Source organism: Conger conger, chromosome 10 (assembly GCF_963514075.1).
Source record: "Conger conger chromosome 10, fConCon1.1, whole genome shotgun sequence".
NCBI lineage: Eukaryota > Metazoa > Chordata > Actinopteri > Anguilliformes > Congridae > Conger > Conger conger.
Genome location: NC_083769.1, coordinates 37040509 through 37066256, shown reverse-complemented (window position 1 = coordinate 37066256; position 25748 = coordinate 37040509). Strand labels below are relative to the sequence as shown.

The 25748-nt window shown below is 39.8% G+C and overlaps 1 protein-coding gene across 2 annotated transcripts; it reads left to right on the top strand.

Moving 5' to 3' along the window:
- Positions 1-4291: 4291 nt before the first annotated feature.
- On the top strand, positions 4292-25468 carry irak1 (interleukin-1 receptor-associated kinase 1). 2 transcript variants are annotated; one of them, XM_061257452.1, is made up of 15 exons: positions 4292-4589; positions 7967-8134; positions 8480-8520; positions 8836-8923; positions 9538-9620; positions 10146-10337; positions 11058-11122; positions 13703-13817; positions 14239-14351; positions 15593-15800; positions 18821-18889; positions 19325-19549; positions 20041-20512; positions 20622-20741; positions 22970-25468. In XM_061257452.1, exons 1-15 carry the CDS (start codon positions 4478-4480, stop codon positions 23044-23046), a joined length of 2148 nt encoding a protein of 715 aa, XP_061113436.1. In that variant the 5' UTR covers positions 4292-4477; the 3' UTR covers positions 23047-25468. The 2 variants fall into 2 exon arrangements, with proteins under 2 accessions (XP_061113436.1, XP_061113437.1); XM_061257453.1 differs by lacking the exon at positions 4292-4589 and adding an exon at positions 5045-5348.
- Positions 25469-25748: the final 280 nt, after the last annotated feature.

The window sequence follows — 25748 nt, the reverse complement described above, 5'->3', positions numbered from 1 at the left end:
TGCACTGGTGAGCTCAGCAATGGCAAAACGACTTGGTGGACCACGGAAGACCAGTGTCATGGATGACACAAGGATCCTTTGAATGGTAAGAAAAATCCCCTTGTAACTGTTCAATAGATGAAGGACACTCTCCAGGATGTGACAATCAAGAGAAGAGGATGCCAGCATGAACTCAGAGGGCTCATCACAAGATGCAAACCCCTGACAAGCCTCGAGAATAGAATGGCCAGGTTATATTTGCAAAGCTGTACATTAAAAAACCTGTAGCATTCAGGAACAAGGTATTATGGACAGATTAGATGAAGATCAACCTGTACCAGAGTGATAGAAAGCAGAAAGTATGGAGAAAAAAAGGAACAGCTCATGTTCCAAAGCATACCACCTCATCTGCCAAACATGGCTGCCACTGGAACTGGCTCACTTGTGTTCATTGATGTCGCTGCTGATGGCAGCAGCAGGGTGAATGCCAAAGTACTGTAAACAGAAACATCTTGTGTGCTCAGATCCAAGCAAATGCACCAAAACTGATTAGACGACACTCCATCATGCAGCAGAATAATGATCCAAACATACAGCCAAAGCAACCAAGGAGTTTTTTTGGGCCAAAAATGTGAAAGTCAATCACCTTACCTCAATCCAGATGAGCATGCATTTCACTTGTTGAAGACCAGACTGAAAGCAAATAGCCTCCATAAAAAAGCCATGGCAGAGCATCACCAGGGAAGATATCTAGCTATGGGTTGTAGACTTCAGGCCATCATTGATTGCATTGATATGATTACTTTACTTCAGCTTGTGTCAATTTGTTCAATTATGTTTGGTCCCCTAAAATTGGGGGTACTGTAAAAAAAGGACTGTAATCCCTACATGGTTCACCCAATATGTAAAAACCTTCAAAAAGTCTGCACTTGACATACATAGTTATTGTTTTATTTAAATTTTGTTTACTGGATTAGTGAGTGAAAACAACAGAAAAAAGGCCAATTATGTAATTATGTCCAAATAATTACAGACTGCATTGTATTAACACAATATATCTGTGTGTACCGTTCATACACTCTTAAAATGGAGTTCATGACTCCACACCTTCAGACATGATGGATAATCACAGGGTCCAACAAACAGGAAGTGGAGCAGAGAATTTCATATTCAAGCGAGCTGACACAGCATCCCAAGCAGTTTTTCACAACTTCAAATTAGTGACTGGAGTGTCCAAACAAACCAAAAGATCAAATTCAAATCTCATGTTTGCAGCTCAGTCACAGATAAGGCTGTACTATTTTTGAAGTTAGTTGAGCAGGATGTCAGTAAGTGCTTCAAATTTGAACACACATATATTACATTCGAGATACAGTAGCAGGACCTGATATTGCGGATACTGTTTTGACCGTTGTGATGTGATTCACTATATAGGCACATATCTATTTTATATTATATGAATGGAATATTTATCATTATTTTGCATTTCAAAACTATGGGTTTGAGGATGAAAAACAAGGCTGGTGAGTCACACTGTAATGAAATATTACACAATCCGAAAATACCAGACGTCTCATTCTTGGTTTCAAGCCAGTTGGTCTGGAACTTTTTTTAATTTTTCTGTTTTGTCCACTGTTGACTTACATAAAGCTGACTGCATTCTTGTATATTTTCTGGGTAGTGTAAACATGCATACATTTACACTCATAGTTCATACTCTTGGGCAGTACAGTATCATATTTCTTTGGACTTTCTCTATGTTATGCATAATTGTGGAGATTAAACTGGAATAGAACAGAGTAGAATAGCTGTGGAGATTATATGAGAATATGACCTGTAATGTTTACAGAAGTTGTTATGGCATGGTAGTTTTTTTTAATGCCAGAACAGTTTTTTTTTTTAAATAGTCAAATTTCATGTGGATTTCCCAAGGATTGTTCCACCTGCATCATAAAAGCAATGACTTGTCTGGAAACATTTCCAGCTACAGCAGCTACAGTGTGTTTTTACACACAAAAAGGAGATGAGGTTGAGTGCTTTCAATTGACTCATCTTTACCCTCCTCAAAAAAATTCATTCAGGCTGATTCAACTGGCAGTGCCATGCTCAAATAAATAAACCTTATTCAAGCTTTGGATGGGAAGTGGTGACTGTGCCATGCTCAACGTTCTTCTAGTTTTTACATTTATTGTAATAAATACGGACTGCCAAACAGAATCCTTTGCCACAGCAATTTGACATGTTAATGAGGAACTGCCTTACATGGTAGCTATAGCTGTAAGACTTTATTGTGATGAGAAGCTCTGTTCTCTGAACCGTATCTCTGATTTATATTTTAAATAACTGGCTGATTTATATTTTAGCAAAATCAAATATTGACAACCAAATAATATAATCAAAATAATGCTTATGTTTGTAAAGCAATGGGAAAAAAAACATTTCTTACAATATAACCATTGAACATTGATTTTTTCCCCCTTTTTGTTCAGAAGAATTTGAGTCTTGTTGCTTTTCAACTGGTGATGCAACAAATGGAATCTTGCTCAGGCCAAAATTAATGGGTTTTGTATTTTTTGCATGTGAATAAAAAGCAAAGTTAGCATCTCTGAGCATTAATGATGTCCATGCATTTTCTAATTAGTTGAATTAATTTACACAGGTGAAAGTTAAAGCTCTTTGCGGCCTGTCCATGTGACTGGTGAGGTGTTTGGATTTTCTCCCTCACATAAAAAAAGAAGTTGGGAGATTATAGTTGACATTTATCTTAATCAGAGGACCCTCATTATCTTTTCCCAGAAAGGCTGCTATGGACACAGGCCTTTGTTCCATCCCAGCACTAAAACACTGATTAAAATAAACGAATCTTGGTGTTGATATTTGATTCACCTCAGTCATTAATTTGATCAGTTAAAATATATTTCCTCGTTTTACGTAATTGGATTACCAAGCGAAAACAACAGAAAAAAGGCCAATTATGTAATTATGTCCAAATAATTACAGACTGCATTGTATTAACACAATATATCTGTGTGTACCGTTCATACACTCTTAAAATGGAGTTCATTACTCCACACCTTCAGACATGATGGATAATCACAGGGTCCAACAAACAGGAAGTGGAGAATTTCATATTCAAGCGAGCTGACACAGCATCCCAAGCAGTTTTTCACAACTTCAAATTAGTGACTGGAGTGTCCAAACAAACCAAAAGATCAAATTCAAATCAAATCTCATGTTTGCATTTCAGTCACAGATAAGGCTGTACTATTTTTGAAGTTAGTTGAGCAGGATGTCAGTAGTCTAATTCTAAGTGCTTCAATTGAACACACATATATTACATTTGAGATACAGTAGCAGGACCTGATATTGCTGATATTGTTTTGACCGTTGTGATGTGATTCACTATATAGGCACATATCTATTTTATATTATATGAATGGAATATTTATCATTATTTCCTCTTTTTACGTAATTTTTTTGGGGAAAGTTTATTCTTCATGCGTAGTTATTTATGACATAACGTGGCCTAAATTGTAAATACTTCCTTCCTGAAAAGCATCGAAGAAGAGTTAACTCTGGATAAGAGCGTCTGCTAAATGCCTTGTAATGTAATGTAATGTAATATTAACAGTTGTTTAAAATCCTGGGATTGCAAGTGTGGTTGGAAAGAAAGACCATATCATGACCGAGTTAAACAGCATTTAAATAAATACATAATAATGATAACGCAAACTTCATCATTATTCTAAAATAAAAGCATTTTGATCAAACTTCAACAGGTACTAAATGTAAAACCTGTCAGAACTGCTTGCTTCATCATGCAACAGGTGTCGTGAGCGTGCCGTGACAGTGGCGTAAAAGTTAAACGTAGGATATTGCACACGACATAGTGAATGCAATGGCCGCAGTAACGGCGCTTACTGTGTAATAATACTAACACACCGATTGCCAGCTTTCTAACTTATGGTTGGTTATGATGAGGAGGCCATTCAATACGAGCTGTCACTTGATGCGCTTGTCTAATATGATCAAACCATTGACTAGATAACAGTAAAACGTCATATTGGGACACGAGTCTTCATGCGTGTCTAAAGAAATGCAACGTTACCTTAAATAAAATGTCAGATGGCGCAAATGCTCGGGCTAATTGCGTAATTAAAGCAAAAGTTGGCATGTAAACCAGAAACCGACAACTTACGACCCTCGTTGCCACTTCTGATCTTGACTTACTCGCCTTGGCTAGTACTAGAGCCTGTCTGGAAAAAAACGGTGCAACATTAGGCACCGCCTCCGCAAGAGGGAGTTTCTGAGAAAGTCCCTGATTGTCTGGGTAATGCTGGTAAAAAGGAAGTGAGTAAAGCTGCTAATCCTGAACGTTTTTAACAGATGGTATTAAGTCATCCGATGCGATAATGTGCCATGACACAATATTCATTTTAGTATTCAGTAAACTTCGGCAAAAAACTGGATAAGAAATACACATGTTGCTCTCTTTAACATGTCTGACTGGACAATCGAAAATGAGTACTTGTACAAATTGCCCCCCGCAATCTTGTACGACTTTAACAAAGTTATGGACTGCCTCCCCAACAGTGACTGGGAGAGATTCGGTAAGTAGCCTATATAAATCTACCATTAGGTAATATTAGCTACCTAGATTTGGTAGTTTATATTTTGGTTTGATTACATCGTCCAGCCTGTAAACGAGTAACTCGGACTAGCTTTATTTAATAGCCTAATAATGAATGCAAGTTAACTAGCTTACTTAATGTGCTTAACTAGGCTAGCTAACTAGATACCCAATTCATGTTAACAATAACATTATGATTATTATTAACGTTAGCTATCCTAGATTAGAAGCCTTTTGTTTACCAATATAAGCCAGCCAAAAACGCCACGCCTCCCAAAAAAGTAGCTAATCGCAATAGGTAGGCAACGGAGTACTTTTCTCCCAGAATTTAGGCTCTAGCCTACAGCAGATGGCCTAAGAACGTGTTCTAACACTAGCTAACGTTAGCTAGCTAGCTAGCTAGCTAATTAAAACGGCTTGCCATAGCAGTGCAAGCCAGTTGTGTTCGTTCCCTAGCTAACTTAACTTAATTCTTGAATTTGCTGAACAGGGCAACGTTCATGTGTGTAGCTAAACTAAAACTGTCATCGTTTTGTAATAATTGGAGAAAGAAGTGTGAATTACAAACCAAGCGTTACATTTAACGTTGTGCTAAAATGTACGAGTTGGTGTTAGTCTAACGTTAACAGAACATCGGTGAAATAGACATCGTTTACACAGATTTTTATGGCTTTAGTTAAGTTACTTTAATTGTTAAGCTATGAAATACCGCTCTCTACTTTTACTTTTCGTTAAAAAAGTAAGTATCATATGTTACCAGTAACTTTAATATTTATCTGCTTTGCTGCTAAAAGGGTTTAGCTGTAACAGACGCAATGTCCCTTCAGTCAGTGGACCATTATGAATCCACGTTCCAAGCCCAGCTGCTGAACTGCGCCGTACCACCTAGCCTCTACATGAGACATGTTCGGTATCGACATGAAAATGTTTTTGGTTTGTTGTTGCTACATTTTGTCGGGTGTGAACCATCACAACTGTTGATACGTCTTATCGTTAAAATTGGGCTGCTACAATGATTCTATTGTAATTATGCAAGTTAATAACACTAATGAATTGCTAATTAATAATTACAATAATTTAAGATCCTAATTATTTCCCAAAATGCCCAGAGAGTGAGTGCTACTGATCTCGTGGGATTGATTGGAAATGACATGAGGATTTTGTCATTTTTATTTTTATTTTTAAATACAAAAATTAAGGATATATTTGGCAATTGTTTAAACATTTGGAATTTTGTGTACGGCTATATTCATACAAAAACGTTAAATTAAGTGAATTTATTTTATTTATATATATATTTTTCTTCAAGATGAATAGGCCATGCCTTAACATGATTTATCTTACAGTTAATATATTTCCTTAACATGCTTATCTTTAAACAAGGTTTAAATAATCGAGTAATCAAGTAAATTTACATTCTCACATTTGCATTCTATTAACAGCCCTGTCTCCCTCTTTATGTAGTTAACAGACCTATTTTTTATGTAAAGCACATAAAACCGATGAAAAATGTATGCAGATATTATCTACTTAAGCACACTGTATCAGTGAGTTAATGTTTCAGCCACATAATTTAGATATTTGGAATTTAATACAGTTATTGCCATTATTGTGGTGGATACCACATGATATTTGGGCTCTATAAATAACAGAAAAATTCCCAATAATTAAATCGTTTGGTGGGTACATATATGATATATTTGCTGTCCTTTTATGCATATCTTTTTTAAGAAGAAAAAGATCAGGACAGGAACAGAATTATTTGTCTGAATGTTTTCGGGATCGGTGGGCATTAAGGTATACCATTCCTCTTACACAATATAATTGAGTGTTGGAACTAAATCAGCATGTTTCCTGAAAATAATTTTTTCCATTGGATTTGATTCAGTTTAAAAAATATATGGTTATTTCATCAGATAGGTCAACTGAGGACTGACCCTCTTTCTCAGTGAGTACCTGAAGAATCATTGGTAGGGAATACAGGGGATTTTGGAGTCAGGTGTGGGAGGTGTCTCAATATTAAGATGTAGACAAGCCAGTTTTCATGAAAATGAACCTGGGCAGTGGGCACTGCTCTAACACACCCATTCTTTTGAAAAGTGCAATGGAGTCAAAGGGGAATTCCACCCTTTTCTTTCACTTGTAGAACAGTAGCTGTCTTCCTTGAAACAAGCTCTCAGCCAACTCAAGTGAGTGCTGAGATGTTTGCTCCAGGTAGCATCCTACTTTACTTTGCTAAAGACCACACTTTCACAGGTTTCCACAGGGGCTGGATGTTACGACTTGGCTGGGAAGCCATCCTTTTATTGGCTAGCAAGCTTATCACTAAAGAAAGAAAATCTAGGCCTGCGGTGTTCACTTCAGTTTCATCATTCAGTTCTACTCTAAAGACAATGGTGCTTTGCTGTAGTGTAGAAGATAGCAAGGCTTTGCAGAGATGGCTTTCGCCAGCCGCTGAGAGAGACATCATCAGTCGCACCTTGTTCTGTGGTTAATGTTGTTTCGTGGTGGAATTCCCCTTGAAAGACCACAGTGCGTCAGGGCCTCAGGCAGTGGATGTCTCGTTTTACCGCGTAGTAGCCCCATTAATGTGCAATGGCATTTGGTGTGGGGGGAAGAGGGAAGAGAGGCTCACCAACACCTTTTTCAGCTACACCTTGGTTCGTCCAGAAGTACCAACCAAAGCACATAGCTATATAGCTTCAGCAGGTTGCAAAATTGCTTCTAGCTGGGTAGTTCAGTTTTATTTATTTATTTAATCTCATTTTTTCAAAGTTACTTGTGGTGCTGCCTCAGCTTGGCTGTCTCATTGAGTGTGTTGATCTCAGCTTTTTACTCTGGTCGGACAGACAATTGCTTTCCCACCCCATCTGTCAATGTCTCTCTGTTTCCATCAGTGGCAATGCATCAACTGCCACTCTGTGTCCCAATGTATACAGACCTACTTAATAAAAGATTAAAGAATGACTCATACGTTGGTGAATAGTGATTCACAAGATTTTAAACTGATTACAGAGTCATTGAGGGTGCCTAGTGGCTAAGGTGGTTGACTGGGACCTGGAAGGTTGGTGGTTCTAGCCCCAGTGTGGCCACAGTAACATCAGTGGAGCTGTTGGGCCCTTGACCTGCTTAGTCTCATCAACTGTATTGTAACTGTATTGGATAAAAGCGTCTGCTAAATAACTAATGCTGACGTGTTGGATTGAATGATTCGAAGACAACCGTGTTGTCTCCAGTGATTCTTCAACAGGTCCCTCATCACGTCGCTCATATCTGATTCCTCCATGTGCTACGTGTGGCTTGGGAGTTTGTGTACTGACACTAAAGGATCCCTTCTCTGTGCGATGCGTTTCCCAGCCTCCCGTGTGTGCCGGGACCAGACCGACCTGCGTCAGGTGGCACGGAAGGAGAGGAGGACGGACGTGCTGATTCAGCTATGGGGGGAGCGAAAGGGCACGGTCGGAGAGCTGCTGAGCCTCCTGAAAGAGCTCCAGCTGCTGAGAGCTCGCGACGTCATCCTCAGCTGTGAGTTACGCAGACCATCTGCCCTCTGCACAACATGGCTCGGGGGGCACTGTCAGGTGTATTAACCCTTTGAGGAGTGTTTTTTTTTAAAAATCTTTTATTCTACGTCAGTTTTCTTGAGTAGTCATTGTTACATCAGCATTAGAATGTTCAGTTAAGAGCATTCTAATCGTATGTTTCTGACATCTCACATCAAGGGCTTGATATGGAACTGAAAAGTGTAGATTCATGCCTGAAACTATCAAGTAACAACCACATTTTCAAGTAACAACAACATTGTCATTTCATTACATTTCAAAATATTATAGAGTGAAATAATATTATCCATTCCTTTTTTTGGCCCAGGGAGTCCTGTATGCCCCCCTCCACAGATGGGAAGTAACAAAGTAAGTTTGAGTTAAAAATGAACAGAAGCGTTTGGTATAAAAATCTGCATTATCGTGTTTACACCTATTCATTTTATTCATTTATAGCCCATCTGTTGTTGATGCCAAGTTGAGTTTCACAGAACAAAAGTGCTGAATAGTTTGCATTTGTACATTTATTTTAACTCCACTGGAATGTTAAAAGGCCAGTAGGGTGCTTGGATATGTAGCTGAAAGTATTGAGTACAAATCCAATCCAAGTTTCACTTACCTTATACAAAGCTCCTATTCTTGAGTATAATTGTAGGTAACCTGTAGCTCTGTTCACCTTCTCAGGTGTACCAGCCTTTTAAGATCCCCTCCCCTCCCCCATCCAAGGGAAAACTGGTTGATGATCAGGAAACCAGGCCATTCTGTGACCCAGGTAGTGCTTCTCCACACTATGTTTTTACCATGTAGCAGAGCTAGCTAGGCATTTAAGTTCTGTGCAGTACTGTGCAAACATCTTGGGCAAATGTAAAAAGATTATGTAAAATGAAGATGCTTTCAAAAATAATGAAATGTTTCTAAATTTACTCTAAAGAGCAGTAATCTGCTTAAAACAACATCAAATAAGTATGTCTTGTGACTATCCTTCAACTTTGAAACCACATCAGTTTTCGGCTCCTAGCTCTCCATGTAATCAGACAGCCTCAATCAAGTTTCTATGTGAAACGTGGTGTATTACTTAACAAAATACGAAGAAGATTTTTGGAAAAGTAATGATTGTGAAATCTCAAACTTTTTCACTTGCACACTAATGCAGAAAACAAAAACAAAAAAAACATCTAAGACCAAAGTTATATATTTTAAAAAAATGTAGGGTGCCTAAGACCTTTGCACTGTATTTCCATGGTTAACTTATATGTAGTGCCATTTACCTGTTTGTGGTATTTGAAAGTGTTATCTGGAGTGACCGCCAGAATATATTACATGTGCATGTTTTAAGTTCCTGGTACAGACTGAGTTTGAGAATCTATTGCTGTCCCTTTTTTATAGGACCCAAACCTTTGCCAAGACCTGGCCCTCCACCTTCTTCAGGTTTGTCCAGGGAAAAGGTGGACTGCCCCGAAGCTCCACAGGTATTCTCCTATACTGAAATGAAAGTTACTGTGAAACTAGCTTGAATAATGGTTCATCAGAGCTCATGAGATCACAGAGCAGGCATTTGTCAATGGAGCTCTGATATGTGTGTGATATTTGTAATGTATGCCACCATACAAATAGAGGAAAAAAAAACATCTTTCTGTGAAGAAATCCCATAGCCACTTTAAAGAAAGTACACTTCTCTTAAAATGCAGTTAATACCATTTAATTCTGACATTACATAGTGCAGTCATTTACATTTTCTCCTTGCACTTATTTTTGTAATCGGGATGGCAGAATCATAATCACACATTTTGTGTGTGTATAGTTCTGAATGTTTGTTTTTATTTGCTTTGCTTTCACAGTTATCACCCTGTAACAGTTCAAAGCTATCCATACTCATGTGAAGATATACCAAGTCCAGTCAGTTTTATTGTCTGGTGGCAATAGATTTTAAACATTTATGAAAGCAATTTCATCGCAACATTTTCTTTTCTGTGTTGCAAATCTTTCTCTTCCAGTCTGCACACTTGTCCAGCAAGCCTGGGGAGAACATACCGCCATCACGCCACGCCATGTGTTGGCCATTTGAAGAGCTGCAGCACGGGACAGACAATTTTTCAGAAGCGCTGCAAATCGGAGAGGGAGGATTTGGGCACGTGTATCGTGCTACCCTGAGGAACACTGAATATGCTGTTAAGAGACTTAAACAGGTGAGGGTCTGCCCATCACTAATGGTACAGGAATGTATATTGTACGGTCCAGAGTTGGGGTTCTAGACTGTATGGGAAAATCTTGAACCTTTTCTGATCCAGGGACCCCCACCCAGGCTCAAATGTGTCCAAGGGACCACCACCCCAACAACTCAAAAGAGTTGCATTAAAATAAAAAATAAAAAAGAGATATATAAAATAGGGGACCCCTTTCAGTATCTTCAAGGACCCTCTATTGAAAACCCATGGTCTAGAGCAGCCATGCCCTGTCATCTAAAGGTTTGCCTTTATTAATGGGGAATTTTAGTAACTTGAAATAAATTTTAAAAAATAAAAGTCTTTGTGCCACTACATGACATCACAAAGCTATATACTCACCTTTGCATCTGGTCAATTGAATATAATTTTTTAAGCCATTGCTGTGATTCTGCTTTTGTTCAGTGCAATTTGGCTATGCCTATTGAGGTGCAGCTAGCTAGTGTGCGTTCATAACTATTGCATGCTGTGCTCGACTTTTCTGTTTCATCACTTCTCACAGGAGTCTCCTAGACTTTCCTTTGTTGTAAACATTCTGTGTACCTAATTGAAGTCTCAGATTTGCTTGTCATGTGGTTGAAAGTATTGGCTTTGGCGTTAAAGAAGCACTGAGAGCCAGGCGTTTTCTACGAGGTTTGCCTTGTTGGCCTGCAGAATAATGCATGTGGTCTCATTGTGCTTCAGGACTCTCGACTTAACTTGCGGCTGATGAAGGAGAGCTTCCAGACTGAGGTGGACAAACTGACACTGTAAGCCTGCTCTGTCTGTCGCTTGGGGTGGAGGACTGTGCCTTTTGCTTTACATATTTTTTCATTGAATGTTTTATTGCGTATTACATTATGTGTGTTCTGCCTTTTATTCCATCTTTGGATTTTTTTGTAGGATCCCTTGACCTTTTGTTCCCATGGCTTCATTCTTGTTAAAGCGAACAAACAGAAATAAAATTCATAATAACCCCCCCCCCCCCCCCCCCAAAAAAAAACTAAGAAAAACAACGAGAAAAAAACAAACGTCTTTTAGGCAGTGGTGAGCAACTTCTGGCATTAATTACATTTTCGCCATCTGACATTTTATCTATATTTCCTGATAAATGCATGAACAGACAGTTCATGTGTCCCTATATTAAATATTTTACTGTGATGTAGTTTTTGAGTGTTTGTGTAGTCAGCCAATCGGCTCATTTAGCCAGGGTAATTGGTTGAAACCAAAACCTTCACTTGCCTACTCTTTGGCATTCCTACACATGCTGTGTTCACTGTTTCTGTTTTAATCTTTTGTAGTGGGTGAATTCTACATGCTTTGTACTGAATATCTACCGTGTTGGTACCTGTTCTGTTGGGATGCCTGTAGTTGCCTTCGGTATTTTGCTCCCCATTATTGGCTTGTAAGTTGCTTTGCACATTGCTGTCTGCCAAATGAGTACCTGCTCGGTATCAGTCCTTGCTGAGCCCATGCTACACCACGGCCAATTATGTTTCGCCACATGAAGCTCCCAGCCACAGTTGGGTACTGTTGTGGTCTGGATAGTAATTGGGCTGAAAGGATAAATGATTGCACAGTGGATGATTGCCTTAGCAGGATATCCCACATGGGAGCTGCTAGCTTTGCAGTTTGAAGAAGAACTGCACAGAGTGAGTTGATTGACGATGAGAGTCTGGCATTGTTTGTTTTTGTTTCTTTTCTTTTTTTTTGTATTGGCCAGGCTTTACAATTATCTTATTAAAGATTATTTTTGGCCATGGACACTTATTTGGCATTTTTCCCAACAAAGGTGGTTAATCCTCTAACAGGGGACCTCCAGCGCACTTCATAGACCCTTGGACAAACACACAAATACATGTGGACAAATGGTGTGTTGGTCTGCCTGTTCCACTTTGACAGGCACTTCCATTGAGCTGCACAAATAACACAGACTGCTGATGAGCTTTTGGGTGTACTGGCTGTATATGAATTGTATTCAGACTTCCTGGCCAGGTAATTCATCCGTCACTCACAACACATGTTAAATGTGAACATTGTGGTTAAGTCCACTACAGAAGCGGAATTAGCAACCAGCCGTTGGGGCCCTTTGAGAATCCAAAAATAGACTGCAACTCTGGCCTCATTCATGAAAAACATTGTTTAATGAATGTTGGCAAGTAGCGTTGTGTACTGTTAGCATGTATATTTTTAAATGAGAGTTGGCGTCTTTAAAATAGACACGCTTTTAATTTGTGCTATTCTAAGCATGATGTTTTACACTCGCATTACGTTATATTTTTGAGTTCCTGTACACATACTGAAATGGTGTTTAAATTGTCCTCTAAGCAATGAGCGAGACCAGCCCAATACTGGTACAATTGAGGGTTTATAATAATAAATAATTTTCCTGTTTTGGCACATTTCTATGATGACAATGATGATTATTTTATGTGCTGTTTATTTGCGTCTTTTGTGTTTTATTATGTCTAGTTTCTGGTTAGTAACTAGATATAATCAAGGCTTCTTGAAGAACATTCATCAAGTGATAAACATTGTATTGTTAATGGACTGTTGGGATAAAAAAGGGTGTTGGTTGCCTCCTGGTAGTAATGCAACTGATGGAGCTGTCACCTTTCGGCATATGGTCATAACATTGAAGCTCTTACAAAATTAACTGTTTAACACTTGTTCTTATCTTATCGCCACCAAGTGGCAGCCTGCCTGTTATTAAGCAGTGAGTTTAAACTTTCGGGTAAGACATGGGGTGGGGTCTCATCATGCCTCGCACCCATATGTCTGACAAGCTCTGACTGTGGTTCACTGTTTCTGCAATGGTCAAGACATGCCCAAATTTGTTATTTCATAGAACACACCAAGTCTAACTTTCCTACATATTGGACAGTGGAACTGTTGTGGCATGTCTCCATACCATCAACATTTTTCTTTGTTTTGTTCATTACTCGCCATAACAGCCAGCATGTATTCATATATTTCATTTAAGTAAAGAAGTAAAGTTCCTGTGTAAGGAAAGTAATGTCTGTAATATTCAATTGCTCTTGGGACAATATTTCAGCATTATTACAAATGCAATTCAAGACCATGCCTTTATAGCAAACTAATTATTAAACATAATGAAGATCCATATCATTCTGCACAACCTTTGATAAATATGTTCAGTTTACCTTCTGAACTCATTGGAATGCATAAAAACAAAAGTGTGCTGCCCTTTGTTTCACCTCGGCTTGTGTCACGTAGAAGCACTACACTTCTGGGTATACTGGGTTTATTGATATTTGCAAAGAGGCTGACCTGTTCCAGACTTTCGTTTGCTCCTCCCTACCTGATGGACTTTGCTCTTCACCCTGCAGGTACCGACACCCCAACATTGTGGACTTTGCTGGGTACTGTGTGGGGGGAGGGGAGCACTGTCTGCTGTATGTATTCATGCCCAACGGCTGCCTGGACGACCGGCTCCACAGCCAGGTAAACAGCTCACACACTCCTGACTACAGAGGCTGTGTGGTAGCAGTTTGAGGACTGAGAATATTGACGTCGTCACAAAGTCATTTTGACCTTGTGTGGTCGCCAATCCTGGTCCAGGAGAGTCACAGGATCTGCTGGTTTTTGTTGTTACTCACAACGGGAGTAGCACAACAATTGATTGTTAAATTGTTAAAACAGTTGATTACACAGCTAACTCGGGTCAAGGTGAAAACAAAAACCAGCAGACCTGGGGCTCTCTTGGACCAGGATTGCAGATATATGTTGTATGGCATATGAAAGTGGCAAAGGGGTATTGCCTCTCTCTGTTCACTGTAATTATTTATATTATATGGTGTATACATTTTGTCAATGTATCTTTTGGCATGTGATTAAATGCCTCTGCCTGTATGTGATTTTTCAGAGCAGTGCTGCCCTCTCCTGGACTGAACGTGTTAGCGTGCTGCTTGGGTCTGCCAGAGCCATTCAGTTCTTGCATTTGAGCCAGCCACAGCTCATCCATGGAGATGTGAAGAGGTGAGTCCTTACCAAAGCATAGGGATAAATCTGGCCATTCAGGCCAGTAGTACTGCTGGCTTTCATTCTTCCCCATTAATCAGGACTGATTTAAACCTGGGACAGCAGGTGAGTAAAATGTCTGGTTAATCAGTCGTGTTAATCTATAAATGATTATGATCAAGGGAGATTAATCCAGCAGCTCTATTGGCCTTCATGGTGAGGTTTCAGTGTCCCTGCTCTAGAGGAACACTGGGTACCTGGGTGAGTCTATATTGATGGCTTTTCTTTGGCTTTGTAAACCTTCTTTGTTTGGACAGGTACAGGAAATGGTATTAATTTAAAAAGGGACACACCAGATATGTCACAACACAAGAGGGCAATAATCTGCACCATCCATCCATTTCCAATAAGTGCATTATGCTTTAGAGGAGTGGTTCTCACCCCTGTACCTGGAGATGTACTGTCCTGTAGGTTTTCAATTCACAACTAATCTGTTAATTAGCAGCTCAATGAGATCTCTAGCTGTTAAATGAGGTGTGCTTTTTTAGGGTTGCAGTGAAAACCTTACAGGATGGTCGAGCTTCAGGAACAGGGTTGGGTGTGTGGACAAGCCACCTCACGCACATCATCACATCATCACGCTGTAAAAACAGTGTTTTAGTCTTGGAATTAGACTTTCTTTTTTCTCAAATTGAAAATATTAGCTGGTTTTAGGTTGTTTTTTTGCTTAAGTGACAGTGCCTTACCTCCACTGGCAAATTGTGAAATGAGACGAACCATCTCACCTCGTTGGCAATCTTTTTGTCATATTTATAAAAAAAGGTGATAGAAATAACATTCAGTCAAAAAAGAAGAAGTATTGTTTTTTTTGTTTTTTTTGCAGTGAATTGCAGCAATTACAGATCATTATCTCACTGGGGGGGGTTTCCATCCAGCTGTTGTTTTTATGCAAATTCTGTGAAAAAGTGTAAAAAATAAAACTCCCCAAAGTTTTTAATATTGCAAAACAGTTTTTATGCTTGGCCAAGGTGTAGAAGTTGCCATATTGCTAAAAAGAGTCTGCTTCTGCTCCACAAAGCTGAAGAAAGGGCAGCTGGTACTTGATTATGTATCTTGTTGCACCCTCTTCAAAATATTCCCAAAACAGTAGTTGATGGAAATACACACTGATTAATTTTCTTTTATGGACTATTGGGAAATGAGCTTGACATTAGCGAAACGTTTGAGTGGAGACGTAACTTCTGTCGCCCCCCCCCCAGCTCCAACATCCTGTTGGGGGAGCACCTGGAACCCAAACTGGGGGACTTTGGATTGGCTCGCTTCTACCAGAGCGGCCGCAGGACCCCAGGGAAGACCACCACTGTGGCCCAGACGAAGACGGTGCGCGGCACACTTGCCTATCTGCCTGATGAATACCTGAAGAACGGAGAGCTGGGGGTGGAGATCGATACCTACAGCTTTGGAGTGGTGAGTTTGTACTCGCACAGACACGTGTGTGCGCACAGACGTACACATACACACACACACACTGAATGTTGAATTCTAACCTTGAAACATGGCTGGTTCAGCTTTAAAGTACTGAACTGACTGGTCAATTCTGCATTATTGTAATCACTAGAAAATGTTTGTGTACATAACAATATTTTGCTATTCAAGCAGTTGGCATCCACGCTATTGATAACGTGTATATTTATGTATTTTACATCATTAATAATTAATGAAGGCATAATAACTATAATTATATAGTATTACTATAACACACAACATACAGTGTGATCCATAAATATTTTGACATGTGGACACAAGAAGTTTTTGTTGTTTTTGCTCTGAAATGTGGTTAAAATTCCAGCCTTTTTGTACAATTGCTTTTGATCCAATTTAGAGGGCCAAAAGTAATTGGACAAATTAACATCATCCTATAGTCATCATATTTAGCCCTTGGTTGCAAAGCCTTTAGTTTGATGACTGCCTGAAGCCTGCGGCCTAGCAGATGCTGGGTGTGTCCCCTGCTGAAGCTCTGCCAGGCCTGCACAGCAGCCATCTTCAGTTCCAGGTTTGGGGGCTTCCCACCGTCTGTGTGGCTTTCAGCCAGTGACACTCATTCTCAGTTGGATTCTGGTTGGATGATTGACTTAGCCGGGCAAGAATATTCCACTTTTAAGCCAGCCAACATTCCACTTCAGCAGAAGTTTGGGCTCATTGTCCTGCTGGAAGCTCAAGTGCCTTCCTCTGCGTTTTGAGGCATTTGGTTCATAAAATGTGAACACAAACATTAAACCACTTCAGAGTGCACCCTGCTGCTGCAATCAGCAGTTGCATCATCAATAAAGACCAGTGAGCCAGTTCTAGTGGCAATCATATGTGACCAAGCCATAACACTACCCTCACCATGCTTCACAGTTGAGGGAGGGAGTTTTAGATTGTGAGCAGTTCTTTCTCCACACTTTCCTCTTTCTATCACTTTGGTACAGGTTCATACTCATCTAGGGGTCATTCCACAAGGCAGGATTATTTGAGTTAGCCTGGCCATTCTGATCTTGAGGTAGTTTGCATCCAGCAGTGAACCCTACTGGAGTACTCTTCTCTTTATGGTAGTCTTCACCCTGCCCACATCCTGGAGAGTATTCTTGATCGGTTTGATGGCTGAAAATTGTTTTTTTCTTCACAATTGAAGTATTCTTCGGTCAGCCACTACCCCCTTCAGGTTCCGGGTTGTTTGTATTGCTGAGTTCAGCAATGCATCCCTGCTTTTTAAAAGTTTGTTTTGACACACCCAATATTTTGGCTATGTCTCAAATATGATCGATTTATTTGATCAGCCTCTCCTTTGTGTTGACAGTTCTTTGGTCCTTATAGAATAAACTATAGACCTTTTCTTGTGCATGAACTAATGATGCAAAAACATCAATTGATGATGCAATGGATGTAAATAGCTGCAAATTGAAGCAGATTAAACTGTGTAAACTCATATTCATTGTCACATTTCAAATACAGTGTGCTGGAGTACAGAGCCAAGTTAACTGCCCAAATATTTACGGACTGCACTATCTCTTCTGGAGACACTGCTGTTTATTATAAAGAGCTCATGTTGGTTAGATTAGCATTGTTAATTTGAATAACAGTCTCTGCTGTAAGAGTAAAGGGGGCTTTCATTTTATTGTCAGTATGATTTTTTAAATTATTTGTATTTTTACATATTTATCAGCTGGTTGGGGGTGCCGTTTCATATTGCACCAAACCTAGAACATGACATGTGAGAAGTTCAAAATTAGATGTCCAATGCTCTCCTAAATTTAACAGGGTGCACAGTCTCTTTATGCGTGATTGGCCAAGATATGTTCACAAGGAAGTAGCTACTTCCCAGTAATTTGAGCGTGTACATCCTTTGTGTTGGATATTGAAAAATACATTTCAGTCCAGTCACAATGTAATTTTTCTTTCGTGAGATACATTTCTGCTTGAAAAAGTATTTTGTACTTGGTGACAAATTAATATTGGTTTTAGATGTTGTATACCACTGTTGAGTCCAACATACATGAAGTCAGTCACCGGTTTTTATCGCACTGCTGTTTGTAAGGTGGACTTGGACAGACAGGAGACACAGGAAGACCTTGTGTGCAGCTTAAGGGTCAGATTTATGGGCGGCCCGGTCGACCTTCTGTGGTTGCTATGCGTGCCTATATTTTCATCAACAGATGTTAGCTCCTTCAGGTTGGGAATCTGGTATTCTTGCTATTGAATAATATACATGTTGCTGAATGGATGATTCATGCGATTTGTTTAATGGGTAATGCACATTGGTGGAACACGGGCTCAACAGTGCTCCCATTTTAGGTGCATTTGCTCCTGATTATTGATGTGTGCTAACTGGAAAAATTATTTAGGAAGACATCTACTAATGGGGGTGCATTAGTGTGCTGCTAAATGTTTCAAATTAGGAACATTTCCCCCCTTGGGGAACTAGCATCGAGCCCTGGTGTTACAAGGTTTTAAAATCCACTTGCACACAAAACATGCCATATTAATAACAGTATAATTGTATCATTTCAGCACAGAGTTTCAGTGGTGTAGTTTTTTTGCAAAAATGTGTCCATTTAAGAAACGGCTGCTGGCGATGAGTACCAGACTGCTTCGGTATGGAAGGATGGATGCGAGTAACATGCATTGCAGTTGTGCAAGTGTGAACTGCCAGTGTGTGGGAGCTTTGTGCATGCTACAGGCGAACCAATCTTACATTAGCATATATTACATTATTAAATCCTATTAATACAGCTTAAGCCAAGCCTTCTCTTTTTATTTATTTATTTTATTTTAGGGCTTTTTCAGCTTTGTTAGACAGGACAGTGTAGAGAGAGAATGAGGAGTGAGAGACCGGCTACAACACAGCTCTCCATGAGCATATGGACAGTGCTCAGCAGGCTACACCATGAGACACCTGGGTCTCTGGGAGATGGGACAGAATCATTTGTGCCTCTTTAACCCCTCAGGTCATCCTGGAAATGCTGACGGGCCGCAGGGCGATGGAAACGGACAGCAAATCCAAAACAGTTTTCCTGGTAAGAGCAGCCATCTTAGAACTGATCCTATAACTAAAACACATCAAGTGATATTTTTACTGCACCAGATGGGTGGGGAGGAGTCACTGACCGAGGTTATTGCTGCTAATGGTTGGCCTACTTCTGCATGTACACTTAATGTAACGTAAAGTAAAATAGATCCATGGTGGATTGAAAATGCAATGAGAAACAAACCTGCACACAAAACTGTGTTTGACCATTTGCTAGCAGATAGACATTTCAATCCGAGTTAGATTTTCTGCAGGTCAATACAGCACTTCCTCTTCTGTATATACCGCTACATCACATGACACAAGGTCGGCACACACATGCACACACTGACACAATTAGAAATGGCAGCGAAGAATACATCTTGCAAGAGGCGACATTTTCAGACCAGACAGGCTCTGACAATGCTGTATCTCTTTCCAACAGAAAGATCTGATTCTAGAGGGAGATGAGGAGGAAGAGGAATCTGGAAGCACAGCGTCTTCCCTGGGGGGTCTGCCATCCTCCGCAGCCAAGCACATCTGGACGAAGCACCTGGACCCCCGGATGGGCCCCACTGCTGCCTCTGCTCTCCAGGGCTCCCTGGAGCTGTCCTGCCTTGCCTGTCGCTGCCTGGACCGCAGGAAAAAGAAGAGGCCACAGATGAAAGACGTGAGGCTGGAGATGCTCAAATTACCTGCAGTGCTTTAGTGAAATCTCTACAGTCCTGTCTTTTTATGGCAAAAACTATATGGCCAACAGACCTGGGTCAAATATGTAATTCTTTTGTATTCAAATACCTTTCTATGTGTTACTGTCTGGTGTATTGGAACCTACAAGATACGATCAAAAGCTGCAAACTCCACTTCTGGTCCTGTTGGTTGGCTCAGTTGCACCAGGCAAGATGTATCAAGCACAAGTATTTGAATCGAATGGTCTCATTATTTCTAGCATTAGTATATGTATTTGCTGTAATTTTTGTTTCAGTAGGAAACTGCAATTACATGTGAGGTGTGTAAACCTAAGGATGCTGTAAGGCATACAGAACTTTGTTTCGTTACCAAATTTCTCAATTTTCTTTCCATAGTTTCCAAGGCTGTGAATGTTTTTCAGGATGTGTAAGTCTGTTAATTATTTTGTGTGTGTATGCTTATATCTTTTAGGTGTATAAAGTTTTAGAAGATGTCCACTCACGCCTCAAAGCCTCCAGTCTGGAGTTTTCCACACATGAGTCCCCATCTACTCTCCTCAATCAGCCGCCTCCCCTTCCCCCTCTCCCTACCCCTCTCCAAGCCCTGGACTCAATCACCCATCGCCTGTCTAAGCTAGGGCCGCAGGAGGACACCTACTACTGCCCTCTCAACTCCCTCTCCAGCCTGCCCCCTCCACAGACTCTGAGTTCGGGGGGATCTGGGGGCGAGATGGGGTCCTGGGGGCGGCAGCCGCCCTCCTCCCAGATTCCCTGTGAATCCGACGATAGTCTGGGATACCTGCGCTATTCTTCTTCAGACCCGTCCTTTCCCAGCGACCCCAGCGAGGACTGCAGCCGAGCTCTGCTGCCCCCTGAACTCCCCAGGCACTGCGGACCACGCTGTGCTGAGAAGACTGACGCGTCACAAAGCAGCTCTCGGTCAGGTAAGAAAAAATGCAAATGCCTCGCTTTAATGAGACGTGTAGATCAGCTGCCAGACACTTTGTGTGAACTGCTTTTCAGGTCTGTTTATCTTTAGTCACTTTGTTTCAGACATGGCCAGTGAGAAGATTGTGATGAATGCGGCCAAGCAGCGTTTTGTCCAGAAGATGGCGATGTACGAAGAGGGCAGGATTCCTATGTCGGTTCTACTTTCCTCCGAACTCTCTTCTTGTAAGCCTTTTTTTTCTTTCTCGTAAAATAAAAAAGCTTTTTTTCCCCCAGTTTGAATGCTTTCTACAGAATTCTTAGTAAGGACTTGTAGTTACAGCAGAAGCTGTTCACAAACAAGTAAATAAATAGAAATTAGTGGGGTGTCTCGGTGGCGCAGCCTGTAGAGCACTGACTCGCTCATTGCGAGCCGCGACGTTGGCGGCTTGAATCCAACCGCCTGACATTTGTTGCATGTTTTTCCCTCTCTCTCGCTCCCATTCTTCCTGTCTCTCTATACTATACTGTCCAATAAAGCTGAAAAAGGCCTAAAAAATATAAGTTAATAGATAGAAATTAGTGCATGGATACATTTGTTACCTCTGTTTACTGGTAATTGAAGCTGAGATTATGTATTATGTACAGTACCAATCAAAGATTTGGACACACCTTGCCTTTTTCTGGATTTTTTGATTAAGGTTTTATTTACACTGTTTGTATTCAAGCAATTCATATGTGGTCAAAGTGCAGATTTTCATATTTTATTAAATCATGTTTTTATTCATTTTGGTTGCACCATGTAGTAATTACAGCACTGTTTTTACATGGCCCCCCATTTCAATATTTGAGACAATTCAACATAATGTCAAATAAAATAGTCGTGTTTTGTATTTGGTTGCATATCCATTGCATAGCACGTGTCTTCCTGATGTCTGTGACCTATCAACATCACCAGAGTCTGGATATCTTGTTCTCAGGTTGTCCTACAAGCGATACTATAACTCTGCATTTGAATGGATCTCTTTGGGAATTGGGGGGTGGGACTAGATTCGACTGTAAATTATGCTGATGCAGTATAGAACACATTTGTTGGCTAAATGGCTTTAAGTCATCAAGGGTCCAAGGTATATCTGGCAGCAGCAGGATGGTTTGTGGCTCATCTGATACCTTGGACCCTTGATGACATAAAGCCATTTAGCCAACAAATGTATTCCGTACTGTTTTTGCGTAATTTACAGCCAAATCTAGTCCCACCCCCCAATTCCCATAGAGATCCATTCAAATGCAAAGAGTTGTAGTACTGATTGTTGGACAACCTGAGAACAAGATATCCAGACTCTAGTGATGTTGATAAGTGGAAATAAAACATTTATTTAAAAAATCCAGAAAAGGGCAAGGTGTGTCCAAACTTTTGATTGGCACTGTATATCCCTGTATCTATCTATAAATGGGATGGCTGCAAATTTTAGGAACAGGGACTTTTGGGTAGCACATGCAGCTAAGGCCACTTGATTCTAACTGAGTAATGTGTCCCACGTTTGGGAAATGGGCAGTGGCTGTGGCGTTTCGTATGGGTGCAGTCCACGTGATTCTCCCTGCCTGACTGTAGAGCAGCAGCTCCTGGAGTGGATAGCGTAGCTGCTGTCTGTGTGTGCCGGCAGCCAGTATGAATGCACAGCGTGGCCTGTGAGTGAAAAAGGAGCCATAACCATACCTGCACTAATCTGTGTTCCCCCGAACACAGCAGTGGGACAGGCCTTTACATGTAATTGGTCATTTTATATTTCAAGCACATTTTTTTATGTTTTAATGATGCTAATTTGTTTTTAAAACAATGGGGACAGAATTGGATCCATAAGGGGACATTAGATATTGTTTATTTCATATTCACTATTTCATTTTATTTTAGGACTCATAGATTTGTTGATGCTCATGGAGGTATACTGAAGTTACATTTTTGGATCACAATTGGTCAGCATTCAGTGACTGCTATTTTACTTCTGATGTGCCTTTTTATATCTTGCCATTTCTTTAAACAATTTAGGATGGTCAGGGTCTATTTTGCGACCCCACTATATGCAGTGATTGCACAGATAATCGTTGCCAACTGATGTAGCCATACAGCATGGTTCTACCCACTGGATAAGTAGCATGGTGAATATTGGTGCTTCTGTGTTGGATGAACCCTCACACTAGGAGGGTTTCTGTAGGTGTTTTTCTTCTTTTTTGGACTCAAGGCACCATTCATATTCTGGTTATTAATATTTTCGTTTTCAATATCCACCCATAAATGCTGTGTTGGCCGATTGTGTCTAGTATGTGTCCGTTTAGTTTTGGGACATTCTGTAAGTAAGGCCAGTTTCTGAAGGTAATAGTATGACACAGTATTTCTCCTTTTAAAGTACAATAATAGGTTGTTAGCTGGTTTATCACTGTTGTAACATACAATGCATTTTCTTTTTCTTTTGTAGGCGGTGACTCGTGCAATCAAAGTCGAGAACCAGAGGAGAGCGAGTTTGAGAGCATTCCAGGGGAGAAATTCAATTAAGTTACCAACATGCAGAAATTCAATTAAGCGCACAAAAATAAATGATTCCAGTTCAACTATAAACATTACACACATTCTGTATAGATGCAATGCACACAGAGTGTATTTTGTTGTGTGAATTCTGTGTTGCGGCCTTTGTCTATAAACACATTTGAGCAATGTACTATGGGACTGCTGGCTCTGGCTGCAAAGTCTCAGGAACCAAATCGATATTCTTAATTCTGTTTCTACAATTCTTTTCGGCCTTTTTGGGATATTATATTAGTCAGTATTGGATGAATACAAGTGTTGTGTGAAAAGAAGCTAGTTAATTACTTTGTTGGGCGAACTTGCACACAAACCTTTAAAACTAAATCAAAGTTCTCAAAACCAGATGTTGTTTACAAGCCTTTATAAAGTTGTGGAAGTCATTTCATGTGGCACAGTGTTGTTACCAAATAATTAGGTACCCCTACTCCGAAACCATGTTTGCGTGTTATACACTGCATGGTACACCAGTTGGTCTTTTAACCAAGTGTCGTATGATGGACTCTGGTATGATGGTTTCTGAAGTAAATAAGGTACTATTACAAATGACTGTCCCACAAATTGTTACATTATTTATTTGCATTTCTTCGTTTTTTTTTGGTTTTTTATCTCTGGGTGACTTGTATAATTTTAATTTTTCATTCAGTATTTTATGCTTTGAGGATTTGGGATTTTAGGATGTGTGCCTTAACCTTTAAATAGTGTTAGACAAATGGCCCTGTTAATAAGAAACAAGTGTGATGCTTTCATAACATGTGATCTCTCACAAGTGTAATTTAATTACAGTGTCATGCCGTTCCATGTGAGAACAAAAATCTAAGCCCAGTAAACTGTTATGCAACTTGTGATTTCAAATAGCTTTGCAGTATCCTGGGGTAATCTCAATAGTTGCTGGTACTAATTTTAAAATAAAATAGTTAAGACTGGCTCTATTGCTTACATACTTGTTTCTCTGGTCCTGATGCTTAATGAGTACCAACAAACCCCTTAAAACCGCTAACAACGTGAGGCTACTGTTTTACAGAAAGGCAGCATTGTAGTTTCTCTAGGTATCCTCTTTTGTATCTTGGGCTCAACAGTATCCACATTAAGGATTTGATTACTTGGCCATATAAGTGAAGATCAGTTGCCATGCCGTGTAAATGTGGCATGTAAAGTGAGTTACAGGTGATGATCATGGGGTGTATGAAAGTGCAACATGACAAATTAAATACAGTTTATATAAGTAGCTACTACTAAGAATGATATCTCTAAATACCTCCCAAGTGTGTTTACCATTTTCCAACTAAAATTAGCTGCCTTTTTTCTTCTTTTCCTTCAACTGGTATTTTAAATTATTGAACACCTACAATAATTTGGTTATTTATTGAAAAGGTTGGACACTACAAATTTATGTTCAATTTTTAGATGGTAAAATGTCATTGTTCTGTTGCATTTCAATGTTAATTAATTTCACTCTGCTTGTCTGGTTATAAGATGAGTATACTGTAGGATCCAAAACTTGACCTTCATTAAGCTTCCATTGTAAACCGCACATTGGTCTCAATCAGTTTCCATTAATTTTGTTTTATTTTAAAAGTGACAATCACTTGATTAATCACAATGCTTTGTCTTAACTGCGTCTCTGGGTATTATCGTCCTCCAGGTCACACTGACAATGTAAATAACAATGTAGGGGTTCAGAGGAAAAAATCTATTGAATAATTGAAAAGAATAGGCTGCACCTTTACGGTTAGCTCCTTTATTACTGCAAAGGTTTGAGAGAGCCTAGCAAACAAAGTTAGAGAAAGTGTGGAGAATACTCGGGTGCCAGATATTTCATCCATGCCAAATTTGCACTGATCGGAAAAAAGGGTATTTCTTTTTAAGGCTATTTGTTCCAATAACACTGAATTTCATTCATTCTTTATCATCAACCATAACCTACATTTCAAAGTGGAGGAAAACTAACCATGATCACTGCTGTGTATTGCTATGTACAATGTCTGGTAGGTCATTTGTGTCGTCTATGATGTAGCCAGATCTATAGTGACACTACTGTATGCTGATTGGTTTAAAAATTTGATTGACTGAGTTTGTCCTATAGCTACATGGCTAATGTTGGAGCCGAGAATTCAGCCTGGCCCAGGTGTTTGAGACAACTGGCCGTCTTGGGTGATGATATAGCCCACTGTGTTATGACTGGAGATACGGATATCGAACTTCGATAAAAAATGCAGATTCAGTCCTGCTTACTGCAATCAATCAAATGCATCTCCCAAGATCATTGCAAGTCTCATATACACCATTCACTTTCTGCCCCACTTCTGCTGCGCATGGGCTACATATCATTATAATGTTACTTTAAAACCCTCTCATTGGGAAAACATAATAAAGTCTTCACCCTACTTTCAAATCATGGAACTTGCTCTTCTTCATTGATTGATTGATAATTTCTCAGGCCTTGTTTTTGTGTGTGTAAATTGGTGAATGAGAAGCATCAATTGTCCAGCACTTTTGATGATGGTGCTATATACATGCAGACCATTTACCATTTCTTGAATACATTTTAGGTATGTTGAAATGTGACAAAATGTGTTTATCAAATTCAAAGATTATCTTAAAATAAACAGAAAGAGATTAGTGCAGGTATGGTTATGGCTCCTTTTCACACAGGCCATGCTGTGCATTCATAC